The 21,633-nt window shown below is 48.1% G+C and overlaps 1 protein-coding gene across 1 annotated transcript in view; it reads left to right on the forward strand.

Moving 5' to 3' along the window:
* Window positions 1-21,633, forward strand: part of Tll2 (tolloid like 2) — a 113,996-nt gene that overhangs the window by 76,767 nt on the left and 15,596 nt on the right. Inside the window, exons 8-13 of the mRNA XM_027407472.2 lie at window positions 2,934-3,058; window positions 5,784-5,899; window positions 10,354-10,456; window positions 17,623-17,739; window positions 18,582-18,727; window positions 19,597-19,792. Of these exons, the coding sequence (XP_027263273.2) occupies window positions 2,934-3,058; window positions 5,784-5,899; window positions 10,354-10,456; window positions 17,623-17,739; window positions 18,582-18,727; window positions 19,597-19,792 (803 nt within the window). The remainder of the gene's footprint in view (window positions 1-2,933; window positions 3,059-5,783; window positions 5,900-10,353; window positions 10,457-17,622; window positions 17,740-18,581; window positions 18,728-19,596; window positions 19,793-21,633) is intronic.

The following is a 21,633-nucleotide window of genomic DNA, read 5'->3' on the forward strand; positions in this document are numbered from 1 at the left end:
CCCTTGTATCATGCCACCACTTACTGTGCACAAAAGCCTATTGCTCCTTGAGCACTGGGACACACTAGACAGAAATATGAAGATGGCTGGCAAAAGGTTTCAGGCCTGCCTAGGTGCTGGGCTAGCTCTCTTATAGCTCTGTCTGCACACCAAGTCATTCAGGGAGCCTAGTGACAATAGGCCTGGCTCCCAGGGTCTTATGAAGATGAAGTGACAGGAAGGGTCTGGCACACAGGGAGGCCCTAAGAAAAGTGGAGGAGGGAACGCACCATAAACATGCCAGGCCTACTGATGGCCTTGCCGACATCACCCAAGCCCAGGCTACTCCTTATATAGCATGCTCCTATTTGTTTTTTGCTGCAAAATTCTTCCTTTGGAGAGACTGTCACAGGGGGCCGTGTCCTTTGTTAGGGAAGAAATGTCTCTCTGTTGAGTAGCAGGTAACTGAATTCAGAATTTTAGTTGTCTTCGAAGGCATGATTTAGGATTTCAAACCTGGTGTGAGGAGAGGAGAACAGGGGTGCCACTGAGTTGCCTTGAGAGACTCTGGGAGGTAAGGACGAGAGTTTCTGAGAAAGTCAGTGCAGAGGTTAATCGTTGGGCAAAGGAGGCCGTAAGGCCCTCCGTGGACAATCTGGATTCTCTTGTGCTCATTGGAGAGAAAGTGTGCTGGGAGTCTGTCTGACTGAGAAAAACAAGCACTTCACAGCCAAAAAGATAACAAGGTGATGTAAGCAGAAAGAAATGGAGACATGTATCATCTAGTGTGGCAGAGAATTTAGGAGATAACAAAGCTGGGGTGGGGGTGGGAGAGAGAGAGAGACAGAGACAGACAGAGAGAGACAGAGAGAGAGAGAGAGACAGAAAGAGAGAGAGACAGAGAGAGAGAGAAGCTAATAGCTAAGCTGTATATGTTTTGGTTGATTCTTTTGGATGTAAGTAACTATTTTGTGAAGTTCTTTGAATAATAGTTCCTTGTTGTGTTTGCATAATTTAATTAAAGAAATGGGTGGAGCTTGTGCCACCCCCACCCTCCGCCAGTCTGTGAGGACAGAAAGGAAAAATCTAGTCTTGAGAAACTTACTTTTGGCAAAGGAGAAAAATATCACCAACACATTAAAAAAAAAAAGAAAAAAAGAAAATAATTAGTCAAGAGAACACAGCAACACTAGATGGGAGGGGTAGAAAGCATCCTGGAGGCTGTTTAAGAGGGAGGGACAGCTGCTGGATCTGGAGAATGAGCAGACAAAACAACAGGGTGTGGGGTGTGGGTAGTCTGGGGAGAGGACCTAGAAGGAGATGAGGGGGAAGTCATGAGCAAAGGTCCCAGACAGCCAAGTGGCAGGAAGTTGCTAAGCACACACCTGTCCTTGCTTGCTGAGGTGGCCATATTGCAGCATTGTAGGACTGGGGCAAAGGAGGTTGAGCCCACAGAGAGCGACACGGTCAGGAAGCTTCTGAAGAAAATTTAGGAGGAGGTGCTGATCATGTGAGCTCAGGCAGTGGTCTGGGAGCCAGAAGGAGGGCCTGGGCTCAAGGGATGCCGACAAGGAAAACTAGACAGAACTTGTCATTGGTTCAGTAAGAAGAGAGTGAGGAACAGGGAGGAGCTGAGAGCCCTTTCAGAGCCAATCTCCGAGACAAAGGTCAGGGGACAAGCAAAAGGGTGGGATAAATCCAGTTGTGAGCCCAATTTAGAGTAGGATCTCAGGCCATGGTACAGCTTAGGGAGGTGGTACCAGGTATTGGGGTCTACTGGATGATTCTGAACTGGGAATGGTTCTCTGTGGGTAGTTAAAACTCTCTGGTGGTGTAGCATGGGCTGAGAGCAGAGGCAGGGGCATCACCCAAGTAGAAGTGGCAGCTCTTTCCCAGTTTGAGCAGCAATACCTGAGAATTGGGAAGAGGCACTGACAGTTTCCAGAGATACAGAAAGACAGATGAACACTGAGACGATCCTGCTGGAGGTACACGCGATCTCACCGGTCCGGTTAAGTCACAGGAGGAGTAAAGAGTGAATGAAAGCTGAATGTCAAAAAGGAATGCAGACAATGTTTCAGAAAGTTGGCTAAGAAAGGAACATACGATGCTTGATGAAGGGACAACGCACAGGACAGGCCCAGATAGAGGGTCTACAGGCAGAGGAGGGGGCTGGGATTCTGTAGCGAGATGTGACTAGGCCAGGGCTCAGCCAGACATCTGGGGGTCCTCTTGTGTTTTAGAAATGCCCCTGACATTTTAGATCTTAGTCACACAAGTATAGAATAAGGGGCTAGGACTAGGAGGGGCCACCAGGACCAGCCAGTCAACCATCTATTGTATAGTGGAGTAAACTGAGGCTCAGAAAAGTTCAAAGAAGGGAAGGGGAATCTCAAATGAACCTTCATGGCAGAGGCAGGCCTGGTGTGGGAATATGCAGCCTGGCAGCTGCTGATGAACTCTAGTGTTCTTGATTTATCTGCTGGACCAGTTCCCAGGCTCTTCTGAAGCAGCTAGCTCCAAGGCTTAGCTACACAAAGTACTGCCTAGTGCACAACTCCAGGGGGAGCCACTCACAACGTGATCTCTGAATGATGGTCCCTGTTTTGTGCAACATGATGACCCCAGGGTGAGCACTTGTCAAGGGCTTCATGGAAGTACTCAGTACACATAAGTAAGGCAGGCGTCATACTACTAGACTAGGGTATATTTTTCAACTTGCCAGTTGCCTTCCCATTGGGAAATGAGTAGGCAGTGGATGGGATGGAAGGCTGCAAGGCAGCCTGCGTGAAAGAAACCACTCAGTCAAGCCAGCAGCGGGAGGAGGTGGCAATTGATAGGGACAGGAATGTTGATGGAGGGAAGACACAAAGACTGGGAGTCTCCTCGCACACAGTCTGGCAGCCTTGACTTTTCCTCCTCTCTCTTTCTCTCTCTTTTTTAATATCCTGTAGAGGAGTTTTCTTAGACACCATCCTCCCCCGTCGAGACGACAATGGCGTCAGGCCAACCATTGGCCAACGAGTGCGGCTCAGTCAGGGAGATATAGCTCAAGCCAGGAAGCTGTACAAATGCCCAGGTAACTGTGAGCCACGCGGATTCCCGGCATCTCCTAACACCCCATGATACACAATGCATGCTGTGTGCAAGCAACCCTGTTGCTTGCTGGATATGGGAACTGAAGGGGAACTGAAGAGACCACTCTGTGGTAGCTGTGGTTTCTCGTGTCTTTGCTCAGGAGTGTGCAGTACAGTGCAGAATGCTGAATTAGAGAGGCACATAGCAGGCTCAGAGCCCGTGGCCTGACTAGGGGGGCTTTTGAAGTCCCTTGGCAAAGCCCTGAGCACAGAGGGAAGAGGGGAGTGGAATGCCAGCACCGTGTGACCCTGTGATCTGTTGCTCTGAGAGCTCCTCTTCTTTCTAGGGAACCGGGGAATGTGAATATGTCAGAGGCAGAGCCAAGAGCTTCTGGCCAGAAGACAGAGAGTGAGAGAAATGCTTCGGGGGTGATAGGAGTCTAGTTCCAAATGCTACAGCCAGAGCAAATCTCGGTGCTGTGGCCTCAGGGTGGGTTACCAGCCATATGCTATCAAAGACCAGAGAGTATCTTAGGGTGAAGCAAAGGCTTGTCATGAGCTAGGGCCGCAGTCTCTTCTCCTCTGATTGGCCCTCTTTGCCTTTATCTCTATCCTGGTTTTATTTCTGTTGCTGTGATAAAATACATAGGAAAAAAAAAATCCATGTCAGAGAAGGGTTTATTTGGCTCAGAGTTTCAAGATCCAATCTATTATTGTGGGGAGGTCAAGACTGGAACTTAAATTGTCACAGTCATGTGCAGAGAGAGAATAAGTGTATGGATCCTGCATGCCGTCTTATGTAGCTTTCTCCTGTCTTATATAGCTTGGGACCTATGCCCTGCCTAGGGAATGATGACACCTACATTGGGCTGGGTCTTCCTACATCAGATGGCAATCAAGACAACCTCCCATAAACAAGCGTATAGGGCAATCTGGTCTAGATAATTCCTTGTCAGGACCCTTTGTTTTGTATCAAATGGACAGTTAAAACTAACCAGCTTTTGAGTCTTTTCATTCCATGTCACCCTGGGGTCAGTGCCCTAAGACACTTCTAAATCCATGCAAAGTATTGATTGTGGCAGCCAAGTTTGTGCCAGTGATGGTTCAGAATGAACTTTAGGAGCTTGGGGAGGACAGAAGGAAGTTCCATCACCAATGGCTCCAGTAGCCTTCTCCACATCCTTCAAATAAGATGTGTTTTGATTTGTGGTGGAATAGTTGAAACTGGGGCCATTGGAGAAAATGTAGGTTGTGATATTGCCTTACAACGCAGGATCATGGGGATGGCTGCATCCTTACGGAATGAGGAAATATTTTTATCCAGCCCTCAGTCATCCAGGGGCATTTGAGGGCTGAAATACAGGACACATGTATCATATAACCCTCTGAATGTAAAGGGAAACCTTACAGCATTCCCTGGGAAATGCCATAGTATTTATTTAGTTACACTGTGTATGCTGCTTATTTCCCCAAAGGCATCCCGGCAGCTGGTAAATATCCTGGAGCACACAGTAATGTATTTATTCTTGCAGAATGCTGATGATTATTCTAAAATAATTTCCATGGAACCCTCAGGGGTGCTGGCTTCTGGGAGTGAGCCTCACTATGCTTGGCAGTTGTTCTGTAATATGACACTGAGGCCCTGATAGCCAGGATTTCCTGAGGCAAATGATGGACAGCCCTCCACATGCCCTTTGCCATAGCTCCAGGAGCTGCAGAGGATGCCCCAAGGGGTCATTGCAAGTTAGGGCAGTGGCCAAGCAGAGGTGGGATCAAGAGTGGGAGGAAATGCTTAAAGGTGCTTATTCCCTGCACTGTGTGGGGGGACATCACTCAGCAAGCCACTGCCTTTGCATTTTGGGGGTGTCGATCCCTGGGGTTCAGGAAATACAAATGTCCTTTGCTTCCCAAGCTACAGGAATCCCTCTGTTTTCATTTCCCTTAAGGGCAAATTAGAGGAAGTAATTTTTTTTTCTCATGCAGGGTCTCTATTCTAGACACATTCATTACTGGGCACCCTTCAAAGACAAACAGACCCAAGAGCACACTTAGTCCATCCTGGTATAGCTGCCTGTACTCTTGCATTTCCTCTGCTTTCTTGTTTGTTTGGTAGCTCTCTCAGAGGTGGAGAGCAAAAAGAAAAGAATTTAAATAGGACATAAATGAGTTTCAGAACTTGTTTCCTTTTGGCTTTACTGACTTATACTCCTGTATTCTCCCTGCTACAGATGTTATTAATAGCAATTATGGAAGTTCCAGTGTGACTGGGAGATACGTAGCTCTTAGGGCACTTATCTAGCATGCCTGAGGCTCTGGGCTCAACCTCTCTCACAGATCAATTGGTAAATTAGTCAGACAATCTCAGTAACTCTCTGTGTGGCCAAGCCCCGAGTGGACCCAGTCCATGTGATACAGGCAATCTCACTGACCCCCTGAATTGGTTCAGCTCATGGCTGGAGAACTGAGATCTGAACCCAGATCAAGTCATACTGAGAGCCTTTGGCAGAAGCCCTGGGTGCTACTCCTTGGCATCAAGATCTACTTTTGCTTGCCCTGGCCAGAAAAATGACCATCTACTTGGCTCACTCTTCATCCATCATTCACAGGGCTTTGGCTTGGGAAAGGGCTTTTATTCCACAGGCCTGGGAAGGGGTAGCTCAGGGGTGGGTGTGGGGGTGAGGGAGCCTTGTGTATGCCTGTACCAGAGCTGTTGTTTTGTTTATGCAGCATGTGGGGAGACACTACAGGACACAACCGGAAACTTTTCGGCACCTGGTTTCCCAAATGGCTACCCCTCTTATTCCCACTGTGTCTGGAGGATCTCTGTCACCCCAGGGGAAAAGGTAGGTGAGAACAACGATCCTGATTGGATCATTGCATGCTGAACACACCCCTGGCTATGACACTGCACCCCATACACATGAATAGTGAACAGCATTTTTAAAAGGTGGGTTGGACCCCCATCAGGAACGGTGTGGCACTCTGGGTCGAGTGGGATAGGAGGACTCAGCCTTTGCATTGGTAATGACAGCAGCTCTTCTGAGTGCCCACCAAATGCCAGGGCCACCACGGCTTGCACTGCGTTCATTGTTTTAGGACTTCTCAGCCAATCTTACCCACACAAATGGGTGCACTAAATGTCCACATAGGTTATAAATCAAGCTACCTGTCAGACTAACCACAATCTGCCCTTTACCTAGGCTAACACACTGTTATGATACTCTAGAGGGCAAGCACACAATATAAAACTGCTTGACACCTTGGAGTGGTGCTTTGGTAGGTGCCGATGTGGCCAACACAGTTGGCTTCTCTTCTCTAGCCCTCTACTTCCCCCTGTGTTGACTGATGCCCCATCCACACTCCTGAGTATCATGCTTTCACTCCAGCTTTGCAACTCGCTGCTCTATGGCTGCCTTCTGTGGGGTGTCCAGACATGTGTCTGCTCTCAGATCCAGGAAGGAAGCCTTGACATGTCCTATAAGTGGACTCAGGGAATGCCAAGGCCTTGTGTCCCAGGAAAATGTTAGAGGCTTAGCAAGCCCTGTATTTACAAGTTCCTTTGGCTCTGAAGATCCCATGGCTGTCTGGAGCAGAGCTCAGGGTCAGGGCCTCTTCTCCTTGGTCCAAGGTGGATATGTTCTGCTACACTACAGGGTACCATTGTGTCCATTCTGTGGACAGGGAGAGGAATTGCCCAATCACATATTAAATAAAGAACTGCCTTTGAACTCTAAAGTCTATCTTTTCTTAAAAGACTTATCTTTTAATTTTGTGTGTATGTGTGAAGAAGTGTGTGTGTGTGTGTGTGTGTGTGTGTGTGTGTGTGTGTGTGCGCGTGCGCGTGTATACAGGTGTCCATGGAGACCAGAAGGGGGCTGGAGCTGATCCAGATCTCCTGAGTCCAGATCCCCTGGGGCTGGAGTTACAGGCAGTTGTCAGCCACCCAACATGAGTAGTGGGAGCTGAACTGAGGTCCTTTGCTAGAGCAGTACACACTCTTAACCACTGAGCCATCTCTCCAATTTTTACCTTTTTATTGTGTATTCTACAAATCCAGATATTCTTCAAGTTGTCTCAGACCAGATCAGCTCTCTTTCCTTGGGTCTAGGTGAGGGGATGTTCCTGTGTTCCCAGACTCCTCTAGAATCACACATGTCACAGCATGTTTCAGGATCATAACTACCGAGGTATTGTCCTGTTTATAGCCCTTAAGCACACTGAGGACAGAGATTTTCCACATCAGTTCCAGCATCCTACTTTATATGGCAATGCAGCCCAAGCTTCCCGTTTTGTATGGCTCAGCCATGGCACACGAGAGTTTGTGGAAAGTATATGTGGGTATATGAGGGTGGAGTGAAACCTGGGTAACTGGAGGCAGTTGGATACATTGGATATTTTTCCGGTGTTCATAGCCAGTCTGCAGATACTCTTAATTTATAACTTTAAGTATAATGTGAGAACCAGAGAGCAATGGCTAGGGTCAATTGAAAGCATTTTTTACAGACTGGATTCTTCCCACAGTAGCCTTATAGGTCACCTAATCGCATCTTACATCAACCCCACATGCTAGATGCTGACACTGCACTTATCAATAGAAAATTGGACTTACTCAAGATGAGTAAATTTGATGGAGAGTTGGGAAGGGAACACACACCATTGAGAGACTAAAAGCCTGAAGAGTGGACCATCATCCTGTTACACAAAGGAGACAGCTCACACACATACACATTTGCACACACACTTGTACTCTCACAATTAAGTATCAGGGCAATTCCAGGGCTTGGAAGACTGCACAGTGGGTAAGATAGTTTGCTGTGCAAGCAAGAGGACCTGAGTGCAAGTCTCTAGCAGCCCAACAAAGAGAGAGGGATGGCTATACATTCTTGTAACCCCAGCACTGGGGGACAGAGACAGGTAGATCCTGAGAGCTTGCTAGCAAGCCAGCTTAGCCAAGATAGCAACCTTCTTGATCAGTGAGAGATCGTGTCTCAAATGAATAAGGGTGACAGAGGAAGACAATGACACCTCCTCCACCCTGTGTGTGTGCAGATATATGCACTCACACACTTAGAGGCATGCCCCACCACACAAACAAACACAGTGTGGTTGTCATCTTGAACCTGACCGTTTGCCTTTTGCGTGGCTATGATCATGCCTGCTACAGGTGCTAACTAACAGGCAGGAAGAGGAGGAGGAGGAGGAGGAGGAGGAGGAGCAGCAGCAGGAGGAGGAGGAGCAGGAGGAGGAGGAGGAGGAGGCCTGGTCATTCCCACATTGTTGGATTGCTGCACAGCAGGCCTATGTGATATGTTTGAACCGTGTAAGCTTCACTAAGTCTCAATTTTCAGTGCTCACTGGGGGCACAGAGAATATGCATCATTGAAATTCCTGCAATTATTCCCATTTCTGCCTTGCCCGGCCTTCCCCAGAGCTGCTGGTAATTAGCAAACTCGACTGATTCCCGTATCACCTCTTGCTCATCACTTCTTCCCTGATGGTGTTTATAGTTCACTAACATACTTAAAATAATTAGCCTGAATAATTATCCCTCTCAGTTAGAGCATGAATGTGTTTCCAAGGAAGTTTTACTAACATTTCTTCACTGTAATCTTAAAAGAGCAAAGACTAAAGAATTCTGTGGGACCAGCTTCTATGCGTTCCTGTACCTCACCACCTGATCACCAGCATGGTGCAGATTTGAGAGAAACCCAGGGACACCCCAAACTTAAGATGCTACTCAGCTTGGGTTCCTTACTCCCTAGGACATGTCCATGACACTCATGTACCACATCTGTTATTTTCTGGTACTCACTCACTCTTCATTTCCTGGGGGACCGCTGGGCTCTGTGGAAGAATCTTCCTGGATGGGAATTGGCCCTAGGGAAAGGAGGGGCACTCTCAGTGATGATCAGGATAGAAAGAAAGCCTGTGGGGGTGGTGGGGTGCCAGAGCAGATTCAGTGTAATCTGGCTTGTATTTATGGAGTACTTGTTGTATGCCAGAAACAGCACTAGTCCCTCTGTGTACAGTTTCTCTCATGGACTCCTCCACAACCTGCTGGTGTGCATATTGTTTTCCAGATGAGAAAAAAAAAAGGTTCAGGAAGTCAACAATTTCCTTAGGATTCTAGAATCAGTGAGATGTCTGACTGAGACACCTCTGAAAGGGAGAGAGGATGGCGGGAGGACTCCTAAAGATCAAACATCAGGTGGTTCCATCTGAGCAAGGACTTGTGAGTGGGCATTTACCTGGGCCTGGGGTTCTGTAACTTCCAGAGAAGGGACAGGGCTTGCCTTGGAGAATCTAGAAAGAGCCCAACTTATGAGATAGGGGCACAGGGATTTTTTTTTTTTTTTTTTTTTTTTTTTTTTTTTGGTTTTTCGAGACAGGGTTTCTCTGTGTAGCTTTGGAGCCTATCCTGGCACTCACTCTGGAAACCAGGCTAGCCTTGAACTCACAGAGATCTCTGCCTCCTGAGTGCTGGGATTAATGGCATGCGCCACCAATGCCCAGCTCACTGGGATTTCTTTAGTGATTCCCTAAGCATGGGTTGGGGTGGTTTGATAAATCTGAGATACAAGGTGTGGAAAACTAACCTAGAAGCTGTAGTTGTGGGTATTGTGGGAATCATCCCAACAGTAGCCTTAGGAAGGGACATCTAAGAAGAACAACGCAGTAACACACTGTAAGTGGTCAGCCCGTAAGAATAATGGGATGAATGAATGAGTGAATGAATGAATGAATGATGGATGGATGATTGGATGGATGGATGAATAGGTGGATGGATGGATGGATGCACTAACTTCAAGAAGGCTTTGGGAGACAACAGCACTTCAGAAATGGGAGGTCATGGCTGAGGGGATGTTGATCACAGCCATGCTCACATGCACTTGAGCTAACCCAGACCTTCCGAATGATTGATGATGTTACAAGATCTGTTCCTATCTCTGACCCTCATTGACCCCTTACCTCCTTCCAAATCCCTAGTCTCAACTCGCCCTGGACCATCTTTTAATGCATCTTACTTTCTGTAAACCACCTAGCAACTTCAAAAAGCTCAAGTGACTCCCCAGACAGAACTGAAGGACACATCTCCTTCTGTTTACTCCCCATCCTGCCTAAGGTTTATTATTTGATGTCAGGAGGTTTCCTGTGTGTGTTTGGAGAAGACGCTCCTACTGCGGTCTGAAGGCTCTGTATGCTAAGGGGTAACATGAGAACACCAGTGTGTAAGATGCATCCTTCAGAACTCTTCAGGCTTTGTTGTTCAAACCTACTTTATGGTAATTCTTTACAGATCATCCTAAATTTCACATCCATGGATTTGTTTAAGAGCCGGCTGTGCTGGTACGATTACGTGGAGGTCCGGGATGGTTACTGGAGAAAAGCCCCCCTGTTGGGTGAGTGGACTTCAGACAGCCTTAAGAGAAGAGAGGCCGGCTGTTCTCGGGGACGCTCTTACTATCTGGAAGGTTCCATTGTGGCAGCCAGCACAGGAAGTTCTCAAGTGCTCTCGTCGTCGTTGTAAAACTCTGAGCACTCCATTTGGCCACACATGTTAAAGGCTTTTAAAAACTGTCAGCACCCTGTGACCCAGCAATGCCACTTCTTGGAATTTCTCTTAGGGAACTAATTAAGGAAGTGTGTAAAGCTCTAGCTGCAGGGAGGTTCACTGGAGCGGGGAGAATCAAAGGCAATTTAAATGTTCAACAGTAGGGGTTAGCGGAGTAAATTGTGACACATCTTTTCAACAGAAAATTCCCATCCATTAAAAATAAAGTTGGAGGTGAGTGAGTATCAATACAGAGAGACTTTCTGGTGTCCTGAAACCTGCAAAAAGTATGTTACAGGATGGAGTAATAGACTTATTTCAAATATATATATATATATATATATATATATTATATATATATAATATATATGTGTGTGTGTGTGTGTGTGTGTGTGTGTGTGTGTGTGTGTGTGTGTGTGTGCAGATGTGCATAATGCAGGGATTGTAACATTAACTGCTATAACAGGCAGCGGTGAGCAGAATGGGATTGATATGATAAAATAAAGAGTCTAACTGTGCTGTCCCAAACTAAATCATTTAAACCATTGTGTGGGCTGAGTTCAACTGCAAGAAACCATTTTATGATTTACAATATAAATTTCAAATAAAGCCAGAGATGCAAATAACACACAGTGGTTATTTCAGAATGGAGGAGGATCTTTTAATGTTTCTGTTCTGTTCTTGGCTTACTTATCTCTCCCGGATTTTCTGATGGGCAGGTATTATTTCTGTGGCCTAGCCAGAGTTAGATTCATCCACCAAAGGCAGCTTGGACCTTTGAGTGAAAGGTCACAGGAAGACACTATAAAGAGAAAAGTTTTCACAAAATAGATCTCCTGATGATCATAGAGGATTAATATTGCCTGGAGGACCAGTGGTCTTGGATCTCAAGAGCCGAAGCTAGAACTCATTGGCCTGAGAAGGCCAGATACAATGGAGCTGTAGAGAGAAACAGACCAACAAAGAAGCAGATGAAAGAGTCACAGATGAGAATAGAGTATGCTCACTGCTGGGATGGTCTGTATGAGCAGGGTATCCTCACTGCTGGGGTGGTCTGTACGATGGCCTCCTGGCCTGGTCAAGGCTAAGGTTTGATGATGACTGGTCCCTGGCATTCCTTCATAGGAATGGGAAAACCACACTTGCTGCACTGCAAGTGATGCACCTGGGAAAGAGCTGTTGCCCGGAAGGTTGGCTGCAGATGGTGATGAGAAAGAAAGCCCTGATGTGTAGTTAGATCCTGGGGAACCAGGATGAGACAGTCACACTAGACAAGGACAGTCTCTAGGGAACCTATAGCCTTCTGCATGAGTAACATCAGCTGTTGTTTGGAATAGCTTGTGCAGCGCAGACACCTGTATCTAGTGGAAGGGTGAGTTGAAATCCCCAAGGGTACAAACAGGTGGGGATTTGTGTCCTCAGAAACTCCAAGGAACCAGGGAGGAGCCAGGGCAGGGTCTATGTGCCATCGTTAGGAGAGATCCATCATGTAGCTAATAGTCCAGACACACAAACCAAGGGTACCCTGCTCTTGGTATGCACGGAAATGTGGGTGTGGACACGTGACTATACTGCCCAAGACAGGGTAGAGCCTGCCTGCACTGGGTTCTGCTTCCTGCCTTAAATAAACAGGCATGGGAGTAGCAGTCAGAGATATAGGTCACAAGCAGCATTGGTCAGGTGTGCCAAAATGACATGGCACGGGGCGGGGGGTGGGGGTGGGGGTGGGGGTTGACTCAGTGAACAAAGTGCTTTTTGCACAAGCATAAGGACCTGAGTTTGGGTCCCTAGCTCTCACACAAAAAGCCAGGCACTGTAGTGTGTGTCTGTGACTCCAGGACTGGGGGCACTAGTGGAAACAGGTGGATCCCTAGAACTCACTACCCAGTCTAGGTGACTCAGTGAGATCTGGATTCAGCAAGAGACCCTGTGTCAAAAAATAATGAAGAGAGTGAGGAAGATAGCAGTGTTGACCTCTGGCCCCACACACGCCCGGGTGCACATGCAATTACATCCACACCCACACACATGTGCAAACACACCTGTACACACAAATGTACTCACCCGAGCCCCAATAAGGCTGGATTCCTGGGAAAAGGGTTTCTAAACTTGTCTGACCACCACCATTTCCTGGAAAATGTCTCTTGATGAGACTCCTGGAAAGCAACTTAACCAGAGCCCACACAAATTGGGTCAGAGGATGATCCTGTTAGCCTGGCATGTGCTCTGGTCTAGTACCAAACACATGGAAAGGGTGTTCATTAAGGGATGGAGTGGTTCCCTCTAAGAAAGGAAGCACGGGGGTGGTGGTCAGCATTATGTTGTGTTTTGTGCCCTTCTCTAGTGTTTGGATCTTTTACAATAATAGTTTTACAAAAGCTATGTGGGAGGGGCTTCGTGAGCACAAGGAACCGCAGACCCCCTCATCCTGACCAATACCTTCAAGTCACCGAATCCCACACTTCAGGGGAAAGCCCAGCTCCCCACATACACTGAGTGCCTAAGGACTCCTGGCTAGCTAGTGACTGAAATTAGACCAGAATTCCAATACCCTGGTCTGGGGACAGGTGACTGCTAAGTATTTGCAGTCCTGCCATCCCAAGTTGTCAGACGAAATACACCGTGTGTTGTTTATCTCGGAGTCAAAGGTAACCAGGCTTCCTGGAGTTTTGTTTGCCGAGGTTGGTAGTCCTACACCCCTAGGAATGGGTTAGACTAAAGCCATGGGAAGAAGGAGCCAAAGCTCCCCTAAGAAGGCCAAGGCACGTTTCAGAAAGTGGACACAGGCCGGTTTCCAGGCATCCCCTTTGCTTGAATGACAAGTGGGAATTTTCTCAGTGGGGATCCTGGTGTCTCTTAGTACTAGAACAGGACAGGACTTGTGCAGTTTGTCAGTTTAGCTGTGTTGGCTTGGGTTGATTTTTCTTGGCAGGAGTGGAGTTAGGACTCATGTTTTACCTGAATTCCTCCCTCCCTCCCTCCCTCCCTCCCTCCCTCCCTCCCTCCCTCCCTCCCTCCCTCCCTCTCTCCCTCCCTTCCCCGTGTGTGTGTGTGTGTGTGTGTGTGTGTGTGTGTGTGTGTGTGTGTGTGTGTACTTGCATGCATGCTCTCTCACACACAGTAGTATTGCAGTTAAGGCATGGCCAAGTGCCTGGAACCATCATTCTTCATTTGCAGGCACCCTTCTTTGCCAACTATTTGGTCTGCTCTGATGTTTCCAAATGCAGTCGTTAGTGAATTTTTGTGTTTGGAACAAGTGTATTGTGTTGGCTAAGCTGGTCCCTGGGAGGGGTCAGTGCCGTGAAATCTGCTGGGAGGAGGCAGGTCAATGCCCCTTTGGCAGGAGGGAGAGCGGATTAGGATGGATTGTAAAGTAGACATCTTGCTCTGCATCACATTTTTTTCCCAGGGCAGTGTGTGAAAATCCAGGCATAATGCGTGCATAACTTTTTATGAATGGGCCCTTTATGACTCCCCACAGAGCCCACTGGGAGTGTCCTCATCTGCATTTCCTCTTCTTGATATCCTTATTAAACTCCTCTAAACCCAGGAACCAGATTTCAGACTAGGAATTGACACCTCTCCATGCCAGTTTCTCGACAGTCTGCCTAGCCTCTTCCGAGGGAGGCTGTTTGTGATCCAGGTTTTCACTTATTGGTTTCAAAAGAAAATTAAGTAGATGAGAATGTTTCACAGCTGGTTAAAGATCACAAATGGGTTTTTCCCTTGTTCCAGGGGCCACTTGCCTTTAACATGGGGTGGGGTGGGGGGTTAGGGGTGACTCCTGCAGAGGAGTAGTCTTAAACACTGTCCTACAATGTGGATTCCCCTCCCCTGTTGCCATTAAAAAAATCACTTCAAGCACTATACTTTTGTCCAAAGAGCTGCCTTGGCATTCAGTATCATCACAATACACACAAAAGACCCTTATCCCATTCCCTTGAAACATGGAGCGGAGTTCAGAAAGGCCAGGCTGGTCCATCAGAGTCGCGTGGCCCCACTACTGAGGCTTCCTGGGCAAGGGCAGTTTCCCAAATGAACAGACATGATAGTGTGAGGCCAACAGCCAAGCCTGGCACTGGAACAAACGTGCTTTGTGGTCTGAGGCCTTGTTCTTCATTTGTGCGTGTCCTGTTCTGAGCTGGGACATGAGCATGGCTCTTCCATTCCCAGAAAACACATTTGGGGTCTTATCCAAAATTGTACAATGTTCAGAATTACACCCAGGTTCCTTCTGAGGGTGATGGTGATGAAGGAGATAGCAACAATACAAATCTGGATCTCAAACTGCCCATCTTCAAATCATGCTTCCATCTCCAGCTTTGAGGCAAATGCTCTCATTCTCACTTTTCTCATCTGTGAAATGGGGATAACAGCAGTGTATCAGATTTCCCTTGGTGAGACAAAATTCCTGAGGGAAATCAACCGGAAAGAGAAAAGGTTTATTGAGCTCATGGTTTCAGTCCATAGTCACCTGACCTGAGAGCTTTTAATTTTGTGACAAGGCCAGAGGCAGCAGGCAGAAAAAAACTGCTGCTCCCTTCATGGTGACGGGTGGGGGTGGGGACGAGGACAGGATACTCACTGAGAGCACACTGCCATTGACCTAGTTTCTCCCACCCCTAAATAGCCCTTAATCTATGAATCCATCAATGGACTAATCCATCGATAAGGTCAGAGATCCCAGGATGCAGTAGCCTCTCCAAAGCCCTACATCTGATCACTCAGGCCCAAACCTTCAACCCAGGAGCTTTTGGGTCACATTTAAGATTCAAACCACTGCAAGTGAGGATGAGATGAGATAGTCCATGTCAAGTGCTTCAGACTGGGTCTTACACAGACATGGTCAATGGCGAAAGGGGGCTTCCATTACAGTTCCTGTGGTAACAAGGAAAATGCTGAGAGCCCAGCTAAGAATCGCAAAGAGATTTGGAAGATCTGCCAAAGCAGAACAATACATGCCTGGACCAGAGGGCTGGGCAGGGGTGGGGCATCCTGCAGCAGGGGTGGCAGATGGCTCTTCTCATTGAGTTAGGCCCATAGGCAGTGAGAATGTAGACCTCCCCACTCTCATTTGTACCAGGTCCTCAGTGGCTGTGGCAGCTGGTTTTAAAAGGAGAAACTTAACTGGAAACTTGGGCTAGGTGAAGGAGTCCCACTTAGGGCTGGCATGGCCTGACTGCTCAGTGCTCTTCCTGCTGAAAAGTGGTGCTCCCTAATATTTACCTGTCATTTCCCCAAAACTCATCACAATAATTGGCCATACTAGAGGCCACTACCCAAAGCTGATAGCTCTCTAGTATGTTATTTATTTGTGTGTATGCGTGCATGTGCATGCTTGTATGTACATGGGTGAACGTGTACTCAGGAGCATGTATGCATATGTGGGTAGGACTAAATGGGTGCCATTCTTCAAATGCCACCCACTTTTAGGCTGGCTAGCCAGTGAGACTCCTCCTCCCCTGTATTAGAATGATAAGCACCTACCACCATGCCTGACTTTCCTATGTGGTTTCTGGGGCTCAAATTCAAATCCTCATTCTTGCACAGCAAGCACTTCACCAACTGAGCCATTTCCCCAGTCCTTCTAATGTGTTTTTCGTTGCCAAAGTCTTGGCAAAGTTATTATTGCATTGAGTATGAAAACTACCAAATCCAATGGCTAGAGGCAGCCAGAGCCAGGAGGGAGCAGAGTCAACTGGCATCCCTCTGCACTGTTTGTCCTCAAAGAATGGAAACAGAGCTGACCATCTGGAAAAGCCCACTGTGGTACTAATTCTTCCTCAGCCTTATGTTTTTCCACTTTTCTCAGAAGAATAAAGCATAATTATAGTGTCTGGCACCTTGTCCAGGGCTTTACATGGTGCTAATGGTTAAACTACCCATTTTTTTTTTAAAAAAAAATTAAGGGCTGGTCACAATGACACATGTTTATAATTCCAGCACTTGAGAGGCTAAGGCAGGGGGATCCAGTAAGTTTGAGGGCAGCCTGAGCTACTTGATGCCTTCAATGCCAGCCTGGGCTACATGGTGAGACTTTGGGCTTGCTCTATAGTTCCCCATTTGCCTCAAGTTGAGGTACCTCAGATGATATCTAAGTACACACCCTCTTCCAAGCATGGGAGCTATTCTATGGCTCCCAAGGTCTGTGAACTGTGGGAAAGTGGCCTCCATACCTTCTCAGGAGCCTGTAGTTACGATGCTGTGTCGCATCAGGGCTGACATGGGGAACTTTGCATGGCTGTGTCATTGGCAAAGGTCTGGACAAACCACATAGACATTTCCTTACTGGACCCAGAAAGATCAAGGGTCTTGGGTCATGCTGCCCTGCTGGGCTCTGTACAGGGACTGGGGACACCATTTTCTGTTCTCCCAGATCATTAAATCTCCTTGTGGTCTTTATCATCTTGTTCTAGCCATCATCTTAGCTTGGGGGAAGGGGACAAGGAGTCAGTCCTTATGGGGCTCCATGGTGTCCCTCTGAAGTTTTTTGTTTTTTATCTCAGTCTCCCTCTCTGGGCGTCTCTGAGCCACCAGGCTGAGGAACCCACCCTTCTTCAACCCCATGCCTTAGGCATTGCATCCAGTCCTGAGCAGTTCAATGCCAAGAGGCTTGGGTTTCTTGGTCTCTGGCTCCATTTCTGAGGCAAGGGCAGCAGAATGGCCAGTGTCCCAAAGGGAGGGGTGTGGGTGTCTTCAGAAGCTTTGGAGAAAGACACATCAGCAGTAACAAAGCACCATCCCCCTCCCCTCGGAGACCCACCACAGGACCTGCCACGGGACCTGTGTGGCAGGGGAAGGTACCTGCCATCTGCCCTGTGCTTTGTACCTAGAATCCGGACTTGTCCTTCGTGGGTGCACAGATGTGACACTCTTAGGCCCATCTTCTGCCCTGGGTGTACTGCAGGATCCACTGTCACTTTGAGGGTCACTGCTTACTTGCCGTCTTTTCTTCAGGCTGTGGTGAGGTGAGCTCAATGTCCACAGTGTCCTGACTGTCCTTTCCCTCTCCAGGAAGGTTTTGCGGCGATAAGGTGCCTGAGCCCCTCATCTCCTCGGACAGCCGGCTGTGGGTGGAATTCCGTAGCAGCAGCAGCATCTTGGGCAAGGGCTTCTTTGCAGTATATGAAGGTTTGTTCTTGATGGAGCAGCCAGGCAGATGGCCACGGACAAGCACCTGTCCTTCTATCGCAGCCTGGCTCCTTCCCAGGTGTATGAGGCCACTTGCTATTAACACACTGCCTCTCACATTGGAAAGGCAAAGGCCAGCTGTGGCAGCTCAGCCACTGCCACAAGCCCATCGGGCTCTCTTCTCATCCCAGCTGGGGTATGGAAGGTGTCAGGGTATAGAGTCCTGTAGAGATGGCAGTGGCCTCCAACCTCCCATGAGAGCTCAAGCAGAGGGGACCTGTCCTCTCTGGGCTCTTGTTTTACCAGTGAAAAGGTAACCCAGTACTACCTGGAGGTCCCTCTTCATGCATGAGAAGAGCTGCAAGATCACCCTGAGGGCTGTTTCAGTGTGTTCTAACCCTGCCATCTCACAAAGGAATGGAACTAAGAAGTATCAAAGTCCCCTTTGCCTTGAATCATTGAGAAATTGGAGAATCCAAAACTTTATTGCATAAAAGGAATAGTGAACATACCTGTGGGTGCACGTGTGTGTCTGTGTGTACATAAGTGTGTGAAGCACATGTGTTCTCTGCAGAACCTCTGTCTCCAGGCCCATCTGAATAAGACTGAGGTCGAGGCCAGGCTGCCACAGTTGGAACAACCTCCTACATAGTTCTGTTGTACACAGAGGGTGTGACATTGCTATTCAGCGTTGAAACCCTCCTGCCTTAAAGGCCTGCTTTGATAGACCCGGATGAAAACGCTAGTTCTTGGGGCCACCTAGTGGCAATAAGTAGCTACTCACCTGCATTTGTAAGATGTGACCACAGACCAACCCTGCTTTTCTTCTGTCATTTCTAAAGCCATGTGTGGGGGAGACATCACCAAAGATGCTGGTCAAATCCAATCTCCCAACTACCCAGATGACTACAGACCTTCCAAGGAATGTGTGTGGAGGATCACAGTGGCGGATGGCTTCCACGTGGGACTTACCTTCCAGTCCTTTGAGGTGAGCCCTGCTGGGATGTTTTCCTGAGAGAGGGCGAGCTGATGTCTGCTCCACTCCCTAATCCATAAAGATGGGTTCTTATAGCTCCACAAAGATGCTGAAGTTTCAGCACTCGGGAGGCTGAGGCAGGAGGAAAGTGAGTTTTAGGGCTGACTGGACTACACAATGAGACTTTGCTTCTACCAAAAAACCTAACCCAAACCAGCCAACCAACCAACCAAATAAACAAACAAAAAAACAGAAAGGATTGGGGGTGGGGTCTGGGGAGATAGCTCAGTCAGTGAGGTGTTTTGTTTTCTTGCAGGCATAGGGCCCTGAATTTGATCCCAAGTACCCATTTTTAAAAGCCAAGCACAGTGTACCCTGTCTTTCCAGGGTTGGGAAGGTAATGCAGGCAGATCCCTGGGGCTTGCCTCACTGGTGTGCTGCAGGCTACTGAGAAACCCTGTCTCAAAAAACTAAGTAGGAGGATTCTGAGGAACAACACTGAAAGTTTGTTTACCTGTGGCTTACACACACACACACACACACACACACACACACACACACACACACACACACACACACACACTCACACACACACTCACACACACACTCACACACACATACTCTATCTCACACTCACATCTAACAAGAGACAACTTTCCACTTTAGGTTAAAAATAGGAAGCTAAAAGCCCATTTCAAGCCCATCTCCCTGGCTTCTCTTAGACCCCCTCCAGATTGGTCCACCCTGACTGTTGCAACAGGGATAGCTGTTTCATTAGATTTGAGAGATTTGAGAGTGACACATAGGTTTTGAGTCTGAATTAAAAATCCCTAAGCCAGGCCAGCCAGTGTCATCCACATGGCCTCTGTCTTTCTCTTTAGATCGAAAGGCATGACAGCTGTGCATATGACTATCTGGAAATCCGAGATGGATCCACAGAGGAGAGTGCCCTGATTGGCCACTTCTGTGGCTATGAGAAGCCAGAGGCTGTCAAGTCCAGCGCCAACCGACTGTGGGTGAAGTTTGTGTCCGACGGTTCCATCAATAAAGCAGGCTTCGCAGCCAGCTTCTTCAAGGGTATGGCTTAGCAGTTTGTTCCTGTATTCATTCATGGGAAGAAATACTGCTTTCCCCAGTGTAAGAATCTCCAGATCTATACGAGACCTTAGCAGTGTGCAAGGCTGAGTCAGGGAGGAGGCTGCTCATCCAGAGCTGCTGGTGGGCCCTGTGGGGTTCATACGTAGGAACAGGTTCTACTTGGCTTCTGCAAGGAGATTTCTATTCGGGAAAATGAGAGTTAGTGATTTTTTTGAAGGGTATGTGTGTGTTTGTGCATGTGATTGAATGTTCATACGAATGTGGGTACAAGTATGTGTGTGGGGGGGGGGCTACATGTGTGTGTGAGGCCTGAGGCTGACGTTAGCGGTCTTTCTAAGAGATTTCTACCGTATCCTTTGAAGCAGGACCTCTCACTTTGGCTAGCCTAGCTAGCCAGCTCTCTCCAAGGATCCTTCTGCCTTCTGCCTCTACAAGTGCCTGGCACTCCTTGGTGTGGGTTGGAAAGGCAACCCAGCTCTTTCACTCCAGAGGCATTCGCTCCCATCCTCCATGCTTGTCCCCAAGGGAGGGAGTGGGAGGACAGTAAGGGAACAAATTTCCTTGATGGACCCAGGCCCAGACCACAAAGGCAGACCCAGCATAAGAAAGGGCTTCCATGTTTCCTCTGACAAGCAGAAACCCCAAAGGATACACACCATCCTGAAGAAGGACATGGTATTCCCTGGGTCTGGTTTACTGTGGCTGGGTGCCAGGAGCATGCCAACCATCAGGAGTGTAGAGACAGAGGGTCCCTGCAGTTCCTTCTTCATGGTTCCCTCATTATGGTACCACTTGGCGTCCAGCCACCCATACCCATTTCAGGGGAACTGTGTCCTGCCTTCCTTCCTCTTCTGTGTCTCCTGGCTGTGACAGATAAAAAAAATCCCAATCCCTTCCTTCCAAACTCATCTTCCTTGTGTCTCCTTTCCATTTTATTGTCTTAATTTCTGAGAGAGGGTATTATACTGTAACCCAGGCTGGCCTGTAACTCACTCAGACTCATGGCCATTCTCCTGCCTCAGCTTCCTGTGCTCAGATCACAGATGTGAGCCACTATACCTGCCTCTGCCTCTTCTTAGATACAGTTCCTAGGTTCTCCATAAAGGGATGACTATCAGAAGAACTGACTTCAAGACATACCACCCTGCTAGGCAGCCTCATTTCCTTATTGGAGCCTTGGTTTCCCCTTGTAGTACAGGAAGAAGAAAGTCTGTTGAGTTGTGAAGCTCCAATGAAATGATGGTTGGACACTCTTAGCAAGCTGTTGAGTCCCAAGTGATATGTGGGGTTATTGTTCTTCCCTTTGGGGCATCCAGTGAAAATCTTAATGCCCAGTGATTAATTCCCTTGACCAGCGAGGGCACTGTAGGATGTCCCAGAGCACAGTGTCTGGCTTGCCTGTCTTTGCCAGGAGGAGGGAACTGGAAGCATAACCACAGAGCCTGTGGCAGAGCTGGGGTGAGCCAGAGAACCTTGTGCCTTGATGCCAGTTGGCAACAACCTTTGCCTGGGGCCCAGCTGGCCCATAACACTGGCCATGGTGCCAGCTGGCCTCAACACTGATCTCCTGGTGCCAGATGGCAGCCCCTCAGAGCCAATTGGCTAGGCAGCAGGCAGAGCATTACACGTCTGCTTACTTTCAGAGAGGATGGTGGCATTCAAGGCTTGGCTGGCCCCTCAGCCCTACACAAGGAGTGTGAAATCCCACTTGAATCCCTACACACTGCCATTCCAGTGCGCAGGGGCTACAGGGATGTAGAGTGGTAGTGGAGGCTTACTCTGAGGTCTTCAAAGTCCCCAGATATGCTCACTTGAACTTC

Source organism: Cricetulus griseus, chromosome 3 (genome assembly GCF_003668045.3).
Source record: "Cricetulus griseus strain 17A/GY chromosome 3, alternate assembly CriGri-PICRH-1.0, whole genome shotgun sequence".
NCBI lineage: Eukaryota > Metazoa > Chordata > Mammalia > Rodentia > Cricetidae > Cricetulus > Cricetulus griseus.